This window comes from Carlito syrichta, unplaced genomic scaffold (genome assembly GCF_000164805.1).
Source record: "Carlito syrichta isolate Samal-C Ts95f unplaced genomic scaffold, Tarsius_syrichta-2.0.1 Scaffold82277, whole genome shotgun sequence".
NCBI classification, from domain to species: Eukaryota; Metazoa; Chordata; class Mammalia; order Primates; family Tarsiidae; genus Carlito; species Carlito syrichta.
In genome coordinates, this window is record NW_007026373.1 from 982,540 (window position 1) to 1,000,216 (window position 17,677).

General features: G+C 38.6%; 1 protein-coding gene across 1 annotated transcript in view; it reads left to right on the top strand.

Moving 5' to 3' along the window:
• The window catches only part of CDK5RAP2 (CDK5 regulatory subunit associated protein 2), a 190,657-nt gene that overhangs the window by 77,212 nt on the left and 95,768 nt on the right, over positions 1-17,677 (top strand). The window contains exons 13-14 of the mRNA XM_008055797.2: positions 10,747-10,917; positions 14,428-14,571. Coding sequence (XP_008053988.1) covers positions 10,747-10,917; positions 14,428-14,571 — 315 coding nt within the window. The remainder of the gene's footprint in view (positions 1-10,746; positions 10,918-14,427; positions 14,572-17,677) is intronic.

Genomic DNA, 17,677 nt, shown 5'->3' on the forward strand with positions numbered 1-17,677 from the left:
GCAATCCACTCACCTCAGCCTCTCAAGGCACGGGATTACAGGCTGAGCCACCGAGCCCGGCTAAAATTTATTTCTTAAATAGTAGTACTTGAAAGTCAGAATTACTCCTTGATCCATGGGCTGCAGGATGGATGTTGTGTTAACAAGCAAGAAAAAAAACATTAATTTCCTTGTACATCTCCATCAGAGAGGAATATTTTTTGCAGCAAAGTAAATCACCCAAATTTGGAAGGCCTCAGCCTTCCAAGTAGCTGCAACTACAGGTGTGCACCACCGTGCCCGGCTAACTTTTTGATTTATTGTAGAAACAAGGTCTTGCCAAGTTGCCCAGACTGGTCTCGAACCCCTGGGCTCAGGCAGTCCTCTCGCCTCAGTCTCCCAAAGTGCTGAGATTACTGGTGTGAGCCACCACACCTGACTTGTTTTGCTTTCTTACCATTCATGCATTCACTGGAGTAGCACTTTTAATTCCCTTCAGTAGCTTTTCCTTTGCATTTACAAAGGAAATGTACCTTGTAAATGCAAGGTACCTTGTAAATGCAAATAACCTTGTAAATGTGCCTCTTGTACCGTTGGCTGACTGGTACAAGAGGCCTAGTTTTTGGCCTGTCTTGGCTTTTGACCTGCTTTCTTCACTCAGTTTAATCATTTCTGGCTTTAAAGTGAGAGATGTGGGACTCTTCACTTGAATAGTTAGAGGCCATTGTAGGGTTATTAGTTAGCCTACTTTCAATATTGTTGTACATTAGGGAATAGGGAGGCCTGAAAGGAGGGAGAGAGATCTTTTATGAGCTTGGTTTGAGACACACCAAAACAAATACAGTAGTAACATCAAAGATCACTGATCACAGATCACCATAACAGATAATAATAATGAGAAAGAAATATTTTGAGAATTGCTAAAATGTGAAATAGAGACATGAAATGACCATATGATGGTAAAAAATATCACTGATAGTCTTGCTTGATGCAGGGTTGCTGCAGACCTTCAGTGTGTAAAATACATAGTCTCTGAATTGCAAAAAAGCAAAGCACAAGATAATGAGTTTTTAGTATTCGCTTTGTAGAGTTGTTGTGAGAGTTGAATGAGGTGATGGGTAAAGTGTCCAGCACTCTCCTAAATGCTTTAGAGGTTTGTAGAAGAAAGTGGCAGGTGATATTTTGGGAGGGTGATTGATGAGGGCATGAATAATCAGACTGGACTTTGTGGAAAGAGGTGGCACATGGATTGGGCCTTGAAAAATAGTATGCTGCCTCTAGATGGAATTGGGGGAAATTCTATGATACTTTTTCCAGGTGGAGAGAATGGGTGGATATGGGCAGAGAGCCTGGAAATCATGTGAGTGAAGTGGTTGGGAAGGGGCACTAGGGGAAGATAAAGCTGAAAGGTAAGCTGGAACCCACTGGTAGGATCCTTGAGTGGACTGCTTGTTATGGTAGCTTCGTTCTGCAGTTATTTTTGAGTTATTGATGGATGCTGAGCAGAGACATAATGATCACAGGTCACATGAGGTTTGATGGAGGGTGAACTCAGAGGCAGGGAGACCAGTGAGGAAGTTGCTGCAGTTAACAAGCTGAGAGCTGAGTTCTGAAGAAGGCAAAAGCAGTAGGATGGAGGGAGAGGAGGGGGCTGGTTATGCGGGGAAGGGATGCTTCTCTTCCTCAGTACTGCAGCTTCTGTCCTTCCTTCTTTCTCATCAAAGGAGGAGGAGTTACTAATCTTATTAATCAGAATTCAGGATATTTTTTGGGCCATTCTTGTTAACCAATGGGTTATTATACCTTAAGGCAAGAGCTCAAGTATAAGGTCTGGCCTTGTTTGGCAGCCTGACTTCCTCATTTCCTTATCAGTTGTCTTTGCCCACTTTTATTTCTACTTGAGTAGGAGGACTCACATAGCTCTCTTAAGCTGTGTATAACCTCCCCCTTCACAAACAACAACACCAAATCCAAATCCCCCAATTTTACCAGAAAACGCTGCTCTGGATATGAGATTGTTGCAGAATTGCCCTTTGATTGCCCTTCTGCTATTGTTTCTTATGTACTGCTCATCTGAGAACTCTGAGGGTGGTAAGGGTGGTTGGCAGGGGAGGATTTGGGTACTCTTGGCTCTGAAAAGTGCCAGATATCCTCATTCTTCATCTCCTTTGGGCCCTGTGTTGAGAATATCTTGAGGCCTGGGTTACCTTTGGATGACAAGGTGTATGTGAGGGAGAAGCATGTGAGAGGGAGAGGCATGCAAGAGCCAAACCTTGTGGCTGGGTGCTATGGCCACATGAGGAAACTTGGTCAGAGGGGTCAGCCTGGGGGTGATGCTTGGGGAGAGCGGAAGGTGAAACAGTTTTACTTCCTCTGTACTGGCTTCAGTGCTGGGCACCTATTGTGCATCCTCCCATTTAACCCTCCAAAACCCTGGGGATTTGCATTATTAGCATCATTTACTGTAAAGGGAACATTCAGAAAGACTTAAGTTATCTATTTGTTAGCTTACAACTAATTAGCAGTAGAGCCAGATTCAAGGCTAGATCTTTCTGTTTTCACAGTCCAGGAATATTGAAGGAGGTTTGGGGAAACCACCTAAGAGTATCAGTTTTCAGTTCTGATTGTTTTTCTCAGACAAAGCATGCCATCTCTATGCCAAATGTTATGAGCCCCCAAACATTTATTATAACCCCACTGGTGGTGAGTGCATGAGCCCATCAGCTGTCTTTGTGTTGCCATGGCAGCCACTCTTCCTCAAGGCCACTTGCGCACACCTGCCTCCCCAGAGGTCATTTTACTTAGCCTTCTTTGACTGCTCTTCATATGTAGTTCAAGATTCTTGGTATTGCCTCTTTCATTAGGAGGAGGGCCTCTGTCTCAGGCTAGATAGTCCATCAATCTGAGTGTTTGAGAAATAATAAAATTAGTTCCAGGTGTTAGAATTATTGACCAAGGGAAGCTCATATCACTGAATGGTTTCATACTTTCTTTGGCCTTAACAATAGTGCAGTTGGGTGGAAAAAGCACAGATCTTGGGGTCACACAGATCTGGGTTTGAATTTCAGCACTTGAACTTGTAAAACTTTGTGAAAATCTCTCAACTACAGTGTGTCTCAGTTTCCTTTCTGTAAAAATAGGACTAGTAGTATGTGCAATGTAAGCAGTCATTAGGGTTAGAGATGTTTTATGTACAAATGCTTTGACCTGTGTGTGGCTCATAGCTGGCGCTCAGTGAATGGTGGTTTCCATTACTAATGATTATAATATGAGAAGTGGTTTATACTCTTTGGTATGCTGACTTTCCTCAAGACCCTGATGATGCTATGGGCCCTCTACCTTCCCCAAGATGTACACATACGCGCTTATGTGGGATCACAGGGCCCTTTCAACGAGCCTCAGGTAAAACAGTCTTAATCTTGGGGAATGACAAAACTACATGTTCTTTGTGGAGTTCTGGAACAAGTCATTTTCATGTTGTCCCTTGTAAGTTCAGGGCACATGAAGGGCAACTGTGGCACGTTAGTAATCTTTATTACATAAAACAAGTAAGAAGTCCTTAACCTAGGTAGCCAAATTTAAAAAGTAAAAGCAAATGAAAAGGAGAATGGAATAAATGATTGCTGAATACACACACAACCCTAGAACTTGAACCAGACATCAAAATGTGGGTCTGATACGTGTTTATATACAGAGGGAACTGAATCTGGGAAATGATGTAAGTGGATCTGCAAGTTCTGTGCACAGGAACTTAGCATGATACATGGGCATTTTAGAGTTCAGGGTAGGCATGATCTTTCTAGGATGACATGCAGATTTATTGTGAATTTAAAGATGTACCCAAATCGCTGGCTTAACACACAGCGGTTTTCAGGAGGAGCTTTCTAAAGTGAGTGTCAGGTGATCATTAAGTGGATTAGGATTGTTGTGTACGTGAGTGAAGCAAAAGAGATCCAAACCCTTGCCATGGTGTGGAGATCAACTGAGAGGCTTTGGAATTAGAGAGACCTGGAACAGGCAGGTGCTGTCCCTTAAAGATTGTGATTTTGGGCAAATTACCTGTCTCAGCCCGTTTGCTTATTCATAAAATGAGAGCAATCCCATCTTAACTCATTCATTGACTCATTCAGTTGTCCAACAGATATTTATTGAGTGCTTTTCTGGTTATCTGTTGTTACATAAATTACCCCAAAATTTGGTGTCTTGAAACAATAATCATTTTACTATGTTTCATGAATTTGTGAGCCAAGGATTTGAGTAGGGCACAGCTGAGTGAGTTTTGGCTCTGTGAGGCCCAGGACACTTATGGCATTCATCTGGCGGATGGCCTGGGCTAGAGCTTCTTGATTTTTCACTCACATGTCTGATGCCTTGTTGGGGGATGACTAGAAAGCTAAGCACAGCTGGGATTGCCCACTGGAGCACCTGTGTGTGGCTTCCCATGGCAGTTTTAGGGTAGTCATACTTCTTAGATGTATGGCTCTTAAGGCTCCCATAGAGACTCATGCCAGAGATAGGAGTTGGAAGGGCCCAGAAACTGGCACAGTGTTATTTCTGCCATAATTCTCTTGGTCACAGCAATCACAGCCCAGATTCAATAGGAGAGGACACAGACTTCACACCTCTTAATGGACAAGAAGTCAAAGAATTTATGGCTCTCTTGAATCTGCCACAAGGCCTACTATGTGTCAGGTATCATTCTAGATGCTGGAGATAAAGCAATAAACAGAATACACAAAAATCCCTGTCCTGGTGAAGCTTCCTTTCTGGTGGGAAGACTAGAAACAAAATACATAAATTCTATTTTAGGAATTGCTTTGGGGAATATGGTGAAGAGAAGGTATATGGGGGAAGGAATATGGAGAGTGAAGTTGTGATTGGGCTCTTGGTTGCTGTTTGAGGTGGGTGGTCAAGGGAAGACTGAGGGAGCAGCCTTGAGAAACTTCCCAGGCAGAGAGAGCCACAGTCATGAAGGCCCTGAGCTGGTATGTAAGAGGAGCGACAAGACAGCCAGTGTTGCTAGAGCAGAACTGGTGGGGAGAGAGCAGCAAGAGAAGAGGGCAATGAGGTCGCAGGGGTTTAGCTGGTGGGGGCCTTGCAGGCCATTGTAGGTTATAGAGTTTAACTGGGTCATTTTGAAAGTGTCTAGCATATTCCCGGAACAATGGTAAGCACTTGACACAGAGTAGCTTCTCTTATAAATAGAATCCAGGTTTGGGAGCGCCAGGTGTGGGACTTCGAGATATGGGAGTCCCTCAATCTCACTCCTCAGCCATTGTGGTTCCTCTGGCAATGGAGGACTTACTCTGTCTGAGTAGTCACATGGCCAGCAAAACACAATCAGGAAGGCACAAACAATGGAGTACAGTGAAAGGTGAATTCTCATATGTGCTTCTTCTGTAATAGTGTGGGTATGATAGACTTTGTTCTGGTAGATTTTCTGATATTGCAGGAAAATGAGTTTGTGTGTGTATGTTAGTATATGCTCACCTTGGGTGATTCTTGAGAGAGAGCTTTTCATTAGAACTGTCCTTGAAACTATTTTCATTCATGGCCATCAAGGACGATTTACGCAAGGAAAGATTTAAACAGTAGTCAAATATATAGAAGCATGATTGGCAATCAAAGAATGCAAATTCAAACACCTATGAAGAACCGTTTCATACCAATTAAATTAGCAAACATTTAAGAAAATATCAGTGCTAGTGAGGATGTGGTGAAACAAAAAACTCATACCAAAGTTTAGTGGTAGCATTTCCACTACTGTTTTTTTGGAAAAAAGTTTGTCAGTTTGTAGAGAGAATCTTCAAAACATGTTCCTTTCTAGCCTAATAATTCTACTTTTGGGACTTTAACCTGAAAAAAACAAGTCAAAAGTCTGGGGAAAAAAAACCCCTTGTTTTATGCTCAGAGCTGTTCTTTGCTATATTATCTGTAGGAGCAAATGTCTGGAGACAATGGGGAAACAGTTAAGTTAATTACAATATAGTTGTTAAAATTGGTAAGCAAGGACAGTTTACGCAAGGAAAGATTTAAACAGTAGTCAAATATATAGAAGCATGATTGGCAATCAAAGAATGCAAATTCAAACACCTATGAAGAAGAAGTTTATGTGGTATCTTTTACTGAGCACCACCAGCAACCCATCTTGCATTTTTTTTCTAGACAAAGAGGATGAGTAGAGCCAACTTGGAAACTTAGGTATAGTAGTTCTGTAGACCTCTCTCAGTGTACTTAAAAAAAAAACAACTTGTTTTGATTTTATACTCTTAAACCTTTCATTTTGTTTTTTAATTGTTCTTTTTATGTCATCATTATTTAATTACTATGTATTCTTTGTAGGTCATAGTTGGTGGAATAAATAAAATAAAATGAGAGGAAATCCAAACCAAAGTTAAAATTGTATAACAATTAGGGCTGCAGATGAACAAGGACTGAAAGGATCATCTACAATTTGAAAGTGTTTAATTTTTTGTCATGACTGTATTGTGGGAGAATGCTTTTATTCTTTAGCTTTGGACTTCTGTTAATCTTGCTTTAGGATTATTTGTATAATAATAATTTTAAAATTCCCTTCTTTCCCTCTCTAGAATTGAATTTCTATCTACTGACATTTACCGTTCATGATAGGTTTTTGGTCTAGTTGCTTTAGATTAAAGGTTTAGGACAATCTCATCATCACCTGTTTACCCAAGAGAAAAATTAACAGTTAATTTTTAAAGCAGTTAAAAAAAATGTTACTTTACCTATTATGGATATAGTCTCTACTAAAATGAAATATTTAAAATACTGAGAAAAGAATAACATTTAAAAAAATCATGCATAATCATATTTTGGGTGTTTTTTCAGGCTTTAAAAACCCCAAAACCCTGCTCATTATGGAAAATTTCAAATACAAAAGGAGAAAGAAGAGTACATTGAACCCTATACATTTGTCTCCTAGTGTTAGCAATCATAAAATCATAGCTAACCTTGTGTTATCTCTGCTTTCACACTAATTCTCTCCTTTTCAGCATGGGTTATTTTAAGCAATTCCCAGACACATTATTTCATCAGTATTTTAGTCTATTTTAAAAAACACCATTTTCACATCAAAAAGATTAATAATTTGTTAAAATTACCAAATAGCCAATTAATGTTTAGATTGCCCCAATTGTCTCATTAAAAAAAGTTTGAAATAGTTTGTTTAAATCAGGATCCAGACAAGATATACACATTGCATTGATTGATAATTTTTTTAAAAAATTTAATTTTGCAATAATTTTAGATATACAGGAAAAGTACAAAAATGATAAGAGTTCCTATATAACTCCTGATGTTAACATTTTATATTAACTGTGGTATACTTATTAGGACCAGGAAATTAACACTGATACAATAGTATTAGTTAGTCTGCAGAATATATTTGAATTTTGCCAATTTTCCCATCAGTGACCCTTTTCTGGTCCAGGATCCATGTGGCACTGAATTGTGTTTCCTTAGTCTTGTCTAATTTGGGACAGTTGCTCTTTCTCTTTCATGACCTTGACGGCTTTGAAGCGTACTGGTGAGTTGTTTTGTGAAATGTTAATAAATTTGGGCTTGTCTGATGTTTCTCTTATGATTAGTTTGAGGTTATAGATTTTTGGCAAGAATAGCACAGAATTGATGTGCTCATCTCCATGTGTCATATTTGAAGGCACATAATGTCAATCTGTCCTATTACTGGTGAGGTTAGTGTTAGTCACTTGGTTAACATGGACTTTTCTCCACTATACAGGTACTGTTTTATTCCTTTACAATTAAAACGTATTTTATGGGGGGAGATTTTGAGACTATAAATATCCTGTTTCTTGTCATACTTTCAAGAATTCTAGCATCCATAGACAATTCTCACCAGCAACAGTTATTACTACAGTGTTTACCTATTTGTTATTTTCTATTTCCATCTCTCCTTCTACACTTACTAGTTGTTAAGTCTACTGTAAGGAAGAGCTATCTTCTTCCTTCTCCTGCATTTATTTGTTATTTATTTGTTTGTATTAGCATGGATTAATGGATCTTTGTCTTATTCTATAAGTTGTAAATCATTACTATCATTATTTGTTTTATTGCTTAAACTGACCCAGATTTGGCTATTGGGAGCTCCTTCAGATTGATTCCTGTGTCCTTCCAACATGACCAATGTTTCCATCATTTTTTGAGCAATTCCTTGTTTTTTTAGGATCACAAAATATCTTGGGCTCATCTTGTATTTTTTCTGCCCCAGGCCTGGAATCAATAATTTTTTCAAGGAATGCTGGTTTCTTTTGTGATATATAGAATGATATTAAGAAACCAAATATGAATGATAGATATCCTCATTACTACTGGATTGTCCTTGCATCTAGGCCTTGTCAGTGAACAGAGCTAGGAAATGTATATGTGTATTGACAAATGCATACAGTCTCTCTCTCTCTCTCTCTCTCTCTCTCTCTCTCTCTCGTTTGTGTATGTGAGTGTCTAATCATGAATTTATACTGATTCTACAGAGTTCATTCTTGGCTTCCATAACTTTTCTTATTGTTTAATCCACAGATTCTCTCTCCCAGTGTAATTTATTTGTGGAATAATTTGGGCCATTTGTTCTTTAGTGTTTTCCGCGTTCTGGATTTTGCTGATTATCTTTGTAATATCATTTAACTTGTTCTGCTGACTCTATTTCTAGTAAATTGGCATTTTAGACAAGATGCATGATCAAATTCAGGTTTACATTTTTGGCAAGATTACACCATAAGTATAATACTTCCAGATATTGCTGGTCCCTGTTTTTGTGATATTGCTACCTATTGATGATTATTTGCAATGATAATCATTTGCAAATGATAATAATTTAATTTCATTATTCCTGTTTTTATAATTGAATACTTCTATAAAGAGAAATTTGGTTTTTTTATCACCTGTTTAGTTACCCTGAGGTAAAGTTCACACAGGAAAGTCAAAATAAGTGTTCTGTAGAATTCTCTAAAAGTTACTATATTAGTTTCCTGTTGTTGCTGCAGTAAATTACTACGAACTTATACAATACAAATTTATTACCTTATAGTTCTGGGAGTTAGGAGTCTGTCTGAACTTGATCTCGTTGGGCTAAAATCAAGGTGTTGGCAGGGCCACATTCCTCCTGAAGGCTCCAGGGGAAAGTCAGTTTCCATGCCCTTTCCAGCTTCTAGAGGCTGCCTGATTTCTAGATCTGTGGCTCTTTTCTGTCTTCAAAGCTAGCAATATACTTGCATATTTGCAGGTGACACTGATTATGCTATTCTAGGGAATACAGTTTGAGAACCACTATTGGTAGGAAATGGTATTTAGAGACTACAGTCTGGATACCAGGGAAGACATCGATTCTAACCTTTTTTTCAGTGAAAGGAAATTAAAGAAAATATAAGTTCATATTGATATTTCAAATTCAAATTTGGAATTGCAAGTTTTAACTTCTTTTATGTTTGTATTTATTTTCTCTTATGTTTAAAGTCTTGGTTCTTATGACATCAATAGTTATTTATCTAATAATATATATGTTATATATATAAACAGTTTCAGAATAACAATACCAGTGTTATTACTTACAATATGATTGCTTAAAAACAGCTTAAGAGTTTTGGCAGTCTCTTTTATCCTTAGAGAATTATCCCATTAGGAATGTACAAATTATTCTGCTTTAAAGTTATTGAAATGATTTCTCTCTGTTTGATTGACCAATCATCTTTTTACAAAGTTGGATTTGTTTGCTCTGCTTTCAGTTTTAGGAGATTTTTATTTTTAAGGTAACTATGTAAACATTTAAATGATCTCAATGTCATGTCTGTAAAATGAGTTTTAGTCTCTTTACCTCTTCTATGTTGCTTTCTCTTATACCTTATAGGCGATCATTTAATTTGTTTTATGGTTAATTAAATAGCAATATGCGATCCATACTTATTTCTCTTGGGTCTCCCCCTCTTCCTCCACTACCTGCCGCGGCCACACTCTTTACAGTATATTCTGAAGATTACTTTAGGGCAGTATATTTATAGCAACCTCCTCATTCTTTCTCTTTTATAGCTTAAGAGTGCTCTGTTGTGAGAATGTAACATAGTTTACTCCTCTATTGGTGGACATTTGTGTTACTTACAACCTTTTGCTGTTATGAATAGTTCTTCAGTACTACAAATAGCACATATTTTAAGGTAGTCACAGTCATACTGTATACTGTTTTTTTCCCATACCATGGAAAAACATGAGCATTTTTATGTTATTATAAATTTTTTGTAAATGATATAAAGATGATTTTTTTCAGATTATGAAAGCAATACAGGATAATTTAGAGATTTTGGAAACAGAAAAATTAAAAAGTGAAATCAACTGAAAAATCACCCATAATCCTTCTACTTTTGTATAAACACTTAGAAAACAATTCGCATCTTATAATATTTATGCAGTTTGGCGTCCTAGATTGTTTTTACTCACAATCGTACTTTAAAAAAAAATACTGTACTCTTTATTTCTCTGTTGTTGGCTACCTAGTTTCTGTCTAGTTTTTTTAGTAATGTAAATAGTGTTGTGATAAATATCTAGCATAAAGCTTTCCCCAAATTGCAGATTATTATGTTGGTTTTGTAAGACTTTAAATGAGAAGGAAATATACCTCTGTTAAGTACATCTATTATAGCACTGCTATCTTACAACAGTAATTTAACAAGTCAAACATGTAAGACATTGTCACCTTGAAATTTTTGTTAAGTAAATTCCATTTTTTTCCCCTTCTGGTAGGACCTTAGAAATGAAGTTGAAAAATTACGCAATGAAGTGAATGAAAGAGAAAAGGCATTGGAGAATCATTACAAGAGTCTTTTGAGTGAAAGTGATAAAAAATTGCATAGTCAAGAGCAAGTGATTAAACATCTAACAGAAAGTACCAATCAGAAGGACTTGTTGCTACAGGTACCATAACTTTTCCTCTTTTGTATTTAAATATTTGATTTAGCACGAACAAGTGTTTTATTTCTAACTCTTTTGCAGGAGCATTTATGATCACCATCATCATTGCTATGTTTCAGAGCACTTTAAAGCTTTCTTTATGTCATTTGGACCTCAGCCCCTCGGGAGGTAAATTTGGAGAAACAGAAGCTCAGAGGAGGGAAGGAATTATCCTGGGTCATGTGACTAGTAAATGGCAGAGCCTAGATCAGACTCCGGCCTGTTTTACCCCTAGTACTTGGCACACTTCACTGAGGTACTTCTGTTGCAAGTGCTTTTTTTTTGTACTGTGCCCTTTCACTCCTCTGTACTTCTAATTGTCCCTTTTTGTCTTAGAATTCCCTTTTCGTTTGATCATGTAATAAATTTTTGAGATTCTATTCAGGCCTATGGAAACCTCATTAAAATAACAGTGAAGGAATATGAAGGTATAAATCCACAAGGGCTAACTAGGAGAATGGGAGCAGGTACAACAGTAGGTGTGAGTTGTCAACAAAATGCTGGATAAGTGGATGGGCAAGTGGTAACTGCATAGAATTCTACTTTGTCCACTGTGCTACATGCCTTTGGCAGGCAAAACCAACAAGAAGCAGCTGATTTGTGCTACAGAGCCCAACAGGCATTGACTGTACCTGGTACTTTTGAAAACAGGACATTTGGCTGGAATTCTAAGCAGTTATAGGTGACCCTCTTCTCACCAACAGGAGTTGCCTGGAGACCTTAAAGCAGAGAACTTAGGTTTGAGGGTCACCAGATGCAACTGAAAGCAGGAGTGGATCACTTGAATGAACATGGGGATGGTGGAAGAGTGTGCATACCCAGCTGTGAGATTCCTCTACAGAGAGAAACAACTGGGAGATGCTGGGGGTCCTCTAGCAAAACAACTAGGTCCCCAACTGAGCATCTCACAGCGTGGCCTCCTTTTCATGCTCACAGAGATACTGAGCACTTTTAATCCTTAAAAGTAGGTAGATGGCCTGAGTCTACCAAAAAAGAGAAAAGTATTTAAGAGAAAAGAAAAAGGCCAGAACAGACAGAACAAAGAAACATAAAGCACAAACTGTGGAAGGAGGAGAAGAAACCTAGACATCTTAAAAAAAAACAAAGAAAAAAAACAAAAAAGGAAAACCCAAATTCAACACTGTAGCACCTTTAGATAAGAAATAAGATCAGGAACTGATAAAAAAAGATATTTGGAAAAGGAGAAAGTCCTGTTGGAAATTGAAAACATAATTGCAAATATAAAAAGCTTAATAGAAGAGTTAGAAAAGTTGGAAGATAATGTTAAGTCTGCCAGAATTAAGCAAACAAAAAGATGGGAAAATGAGAGGATTGATTCAAGAGGTCCAAAATATAATTAACAGGTGATGGAATAGGTAAAGCAGGGGGAAGGAAAATTTCAAATAGGAGAAAATCTCCCAGAGTGGAAAGACAGCCATTTCTACATTGAAAGGGCTTGCTCCATCTCTAGCACAAAAAAATGAAGAAAAAAAAAAAGACCCATACCGCAATGCATGCCATTGCAAAATTTTAGAACACAGGATCTGGAAAGCTTCCTCAAAGAAGAGAATACAGGTCACATACAAAGAACCCAGACTTGAAATGACATCAGACTTCTCAGCAGCAACACTGGAAACCAGAAGACAGAGCAATGCTTTCATATTTTGAAGAAAAGTGAATTCTAGTCCAGCATTCTGTACTCAGCCAAGCCGTCAGCAAGTGTGAGTGCAGAATTAAGGCATTTTCAGATATTCAGTGCCTAACATCATCTGCCTCCTGTGTACTCTTTGCAGGAAGCTCTTGGAGGATGATTCCATATAAATGAAGGAGTAACCAAAAGACAGAGAGACATAGGATCCAGAAAGTAGGGAGTGCACCTGGGATGTGGTGAAGGGTGACATCTGAGCTGTTTATATAACGAACCCAGATTTGGGCTATTGAGAGAGCCCAAATTCCGTTGGGATTTCTCCAAGAAACCAAAATGCAAGTGATCAATTTTCTGACATATTTGACTCTACTGAGAGGACTTTTTAAGTTCTTTTAGAGAGTTTAGGAGATAAATTGACATTTAAGTACATAATTTTATGAACTAAGTAAGCAAATAGAATAAAACAGTTACAATTCCAAGAAAAGTACAGGATTGAACATGAATGGAAATGTAACCATGGAACACCATATGGCTGAGCAAGGAGCAGTATTTGTGTGGTTGTAATAATATAAATGTGAAATCATGACTTAACTAAAATTGTGATGTAATTATTAGGGAAAGTGTTGAGTGTAGAAGATGTAAGGACAATCCTTATACATCTATGACAGGAGCCAATAAAGTCTGAACTTAAGAAACCAAGAAATGTGAGTAAGCATGTGGTATAGGAGCATGGAGATGAATAGTAGAAAGAACAACTAAAGAGTTGAAAGTTGTTTTTTTTCTGGGAGTGGGACTTAGAGGTGAGAGAGGAGAGATGCCATTTAAACCTAGTGGCACTGTTTGACTGTTAAACTGTATGTATCTATAATTGGACTTTTAAAAAATGAAGTGTAATTTAAGCACAACTGTATGATGGTAATTCTAGGAAGTCAGTGTTGGTCATTTGATTCCTAGTTCTTTATATTACAGTTTAGTGGGTTTTTAATAAAGAATTGCCTCTGCTTCTTTCTTGTTTGTGTTCACCTAATTTCTTATAAAAGTTTGACATGATAAATTAATTCTACTGGGTGCTTAGGAATAGGATATGGTTTCTGCCCTTGATTTCTGACAGAGAGTGGCTAGAATTCTTCTTTAGGAGTTACCAGGTTTTAAATGGTTAGGAATAGATTCTGTGCTTGAACTTGGTCAAAAGACCAAAGATATGGTCTCCAGTCCTGTTCCTGTTGTTGAATGTCAGATCTTCTGAAGTGGGGTCAGTGATGGGAATTGTTTTGTGTATCATCATGAAGGAAACTTTCATTTGTGACCATACCCTAAAGCAATATTTTTCTTTCTGGAAATCAAATATTCTTGTAGATATGAAAGTTTCAAGTTTTGTCAAATTTGTAACATTTCAAGAGAGGTAGACTTTATTGGGTTTTGATGTATAAACCCTCCAATCATTCCAGTAAGCCTGCAGGATAGGAAACAGACCCAATGATCACACCCTAAGCAGGATGAACTCAGGCTTGGAACCAGTTCTATTGGATCTGAGCCTAGACCTTGTCTTCTGCTGAAAGGCATTCACAGTGGTGGCGAGTGAGGGGTGTTTGTAACAGGTGCCACCATCCTTGGCTCTGCCTTATGGGCATGCTGCTGTTCTTCAAGATGTAATAACATAGAAATAGAGTTGCATAACAGTTTTGTAATTGCCTAGTATTTGGGGATGATGGAAATTATTTAGGAGACATATTGGTATTGTGAAAAAAGAAAGTATTCTCCTTAGTGAGTTTGGGACAGTCTCTTTCTTGATGATGAGTTTCTTATAATTTGTTTCATTTCCTTAGAAACTCGGTGAAAAAGATTTGGAAGTAATACAGCAGAATCATTACTTAATGACTGCAGAGGATCTCAAGTTCAGGAGTGAAGGCTTAATAACAGAAAAGTGCTCTTCTCAGTTGTCACCAAGCAGCAAAATCATCTTCTCTGAGGTAGGCCTGACTGAAATTGGACGTTCACATGTGAATGTATTCATATTCTTTTCCGAAACATTTTTGATAACTCCTTTGATCTAGAGATCCTCAAATGCCTTCTTGCTGATAATTGAGTCTACAACAGGTAGGAAGAGGAATCCTTAGCTTCCCATCTCCCAGGTGAATATCCTTTAGCTGAGCATTAGTATTTGCACATAAAACTGAGAAATCACAGTGTGTTAAATGGGAGCCCCGTTTGCTCTATCAGGGTTTACCTCTTAAGAACCAGATAATCCCAAGTGTTTAGTAAGTTTTGTAGTTTAAGTGCACATGAAAAATGGCACAGCAGGCCCTTCCTCATCTGGCCCCAAATTATCTTTTTAATCTAATTTTCTTTCATCTTCAGTAATACTAAACTTCTTAGGGATTTCTGACTAAATGGATATCTTTGGGCCTTTGAATGTGCTGTTCCATCCATCCAGAATGATTTTGTTCCTTCCTTGTTTATCTGCTGACTCCTGAACACCCCTGCAGGTGCCACTATAGTGTCACTTCCTCTATGGAGCCTACCCTGATCCTGCGTGGTAGTAGGGTTCCCCCTTCCTCCTCTATCATAGCACTTATTCTGTGTGTTGGAGTTACAGGATCCTCCTTTTTGCTTGTCCTCACCCGAGCTCTTGTGCAGCACCAGGGACAGGCACTTCAGGGATAGGGAACTGGCACATGCTGTGAATCCCGATGCCTAGCCCATGGCCTGGCTCTGTAAATGTTTGTTGAGTGAACGAATGAGTAATGCAACTAGGCAGCCACATCTGGGAAAGGAAAAGAATTAACTGTCGGCCAAGTATTTTTTTTTAACTTGGCTTTAATTAAGTTCATATATTCGGAAGATAGAGAACTCTTACACAAATTAGTTTTCTGATGAATGGCTCTGATTGTGACTTGTGGTTTTGTGAGGGGTGATTCTCAAAATAATTAACAACTGGTGCAGCATGGGCATCGGCCATCAAAACAGACTCAGACAGTAGCAGTAGGGCTGCAGTGGGGACCTGGAGACCTGCCCCTGTGCCAGGCACCAACCCTGTGGCTGTTAGATATGGGGAGTTCACAAGGAGGGGTCAATGCAGTTGGAATGACTGAAGTGAAGGGACCATGGTTTGTTTTCCAACAGGAATAGACATGTTTCAGTATTTTAGCAATCAGTACTAGCCATTGTGTTGTGTTTCAGCTCAGCATCAGACCTGATCCTGGGGGCATCATTGGCTAAACAGTTGGAGCTCTTTCTTAATTCTGACCATTTGTGTATTTGCATTTTGCTGTTTATCTTGAGTGTCAGCATAGACTGGTGGAGCCCTTGGGCTAGTCCAGGAATCTGGATGCCTGGATTTCTCTTTTGGCTCTGTCATTTCACTAGGTAACCTTGGGCAAGTCCGAACTAAATCTCAGGAGGCTAATATTTTGTGTAAGGCACAGTCTGTTTTGCAACAAAATGGCAGTCCATCAGTTTGTTTAGATGGAAATATCTTTACTAATTTGAATACATTGTTAGTTAAACTTTGCTAATTTGAATCACAGTCCTGTAAAAAGTATCTAAATGTTGAGCAAAGCCTTTATAAATTTATTGAACATGTTGAGTCTTTATATTTAATTTCACTAATTTTATTATCTGTACCATTTTGTTTTAAGTTTTTTTGTTTTAGGTGATATCTGTGCTTCATATAACCACAAGTATAAAAATCATTGCCTGGCCATTTTGGTAATATTCAGATCCTGGTGATGTTTAAATTACTTTGCAAAATACCTAAGTGTTTGAGCAAAGGTTTTAATTCTGTTCTGCAGGACTAATTGCAAAGTGTAGATAACGAGTTATAAATCATCACGTAAGAATTAAAAATTTCTAGGTATCAATTCAAGAAATTTCACTTGTGGCAGCTGTACAGTTTTTTTCTCCCCCCCAAGCAGGGTGTGCTTTTCAGGTTGTAGTTCTTTCTTTGTAGAAAGCATGGATTTCTTCTGTTGCGCCCTTGGCCATTTTTTGTTGATTTAGGATTTATCTTCTACCTACTCCTACAAAAATCTTGAGGCTGTGATGATGTCTCTGTAGACTCTGGGCAGTCTGTTTTCCTTCTAATCATTGTGTGATCCTGAGAATTAATGCTCGATGACCAGGGGATTGAAGAATAGAGAGTAAAACACATACTGACCATATTTAACTTGCTGCAGCCAGAGAGATTTATAGCGTGGTTATTGACATGTTGGGACATTGCTGCTGAATTTTCTAAGTATTAAAATTTATGTCTTTGTTGCAGGGCTGTGACATAGCTACTGAAATAGATGCCATCTATCTACCAGGCCACTAAATTGCCCTGATTACCAAGAAGTGATCCATTAAGCTTTCTCTTTATATGTCTGCTGCCTTTTCTGATGTGGTCTGCACATTACACGTGTTTCCTTCAAGTCATTAAGGAAACTGTGGTAGAGTAGAAAATGCCTGGCTTTGGTGTCTGAATGCCAGTCTTGCTGCTTACTAGTTCTGTGACTTAATCTCTCTGAAACTCACCTTCCTCACCTGTAAAGTGGGCAATTATATGCCTGCCTTTTGGAAATCAGAAATAATATATCAGTTAAAGCTGATGAAAACAGTGAAGGAGAATATCGATTGGTACTAGGTAAGACAAGCAGCCATACTTTGGGGAGGGTGAAAACTGGCAGCCCAATGGACCTTGTAGCAGAGAAGTCCTAGACTCTAGGACTCTTTGATGTGAATCAGACATAGTGATTCCCAGTTGTCTGGTGTCTTGGCTTAGATCTCAGTTCCTGGGAGAGAATTGTACTGGTTTTGTGTGGGCCCAGGCCTGGCTCACAAGGGAGAGGAGTCTTTCTGGGATTCAGTCCTGTGTTTTAGGGACAGTTTTCAGATTAGGCCAGGGAATCTGTTGAGTGAGGCAGTCATGACAAACATACGGCAGAACCAGACTCACAGCAGGTGTGTGGCAGTGGTGAGTCTTCTCTGTAGTGTGAGGCCTTCTGTATGGGTTGCTTCTTATTTGGAGGGGTGGGGGCGTGGGGGTTGGCTGCACCTGCCAAGCAGGTGCTTCTCATCACCCCCCCCCCCCCCCCCCCC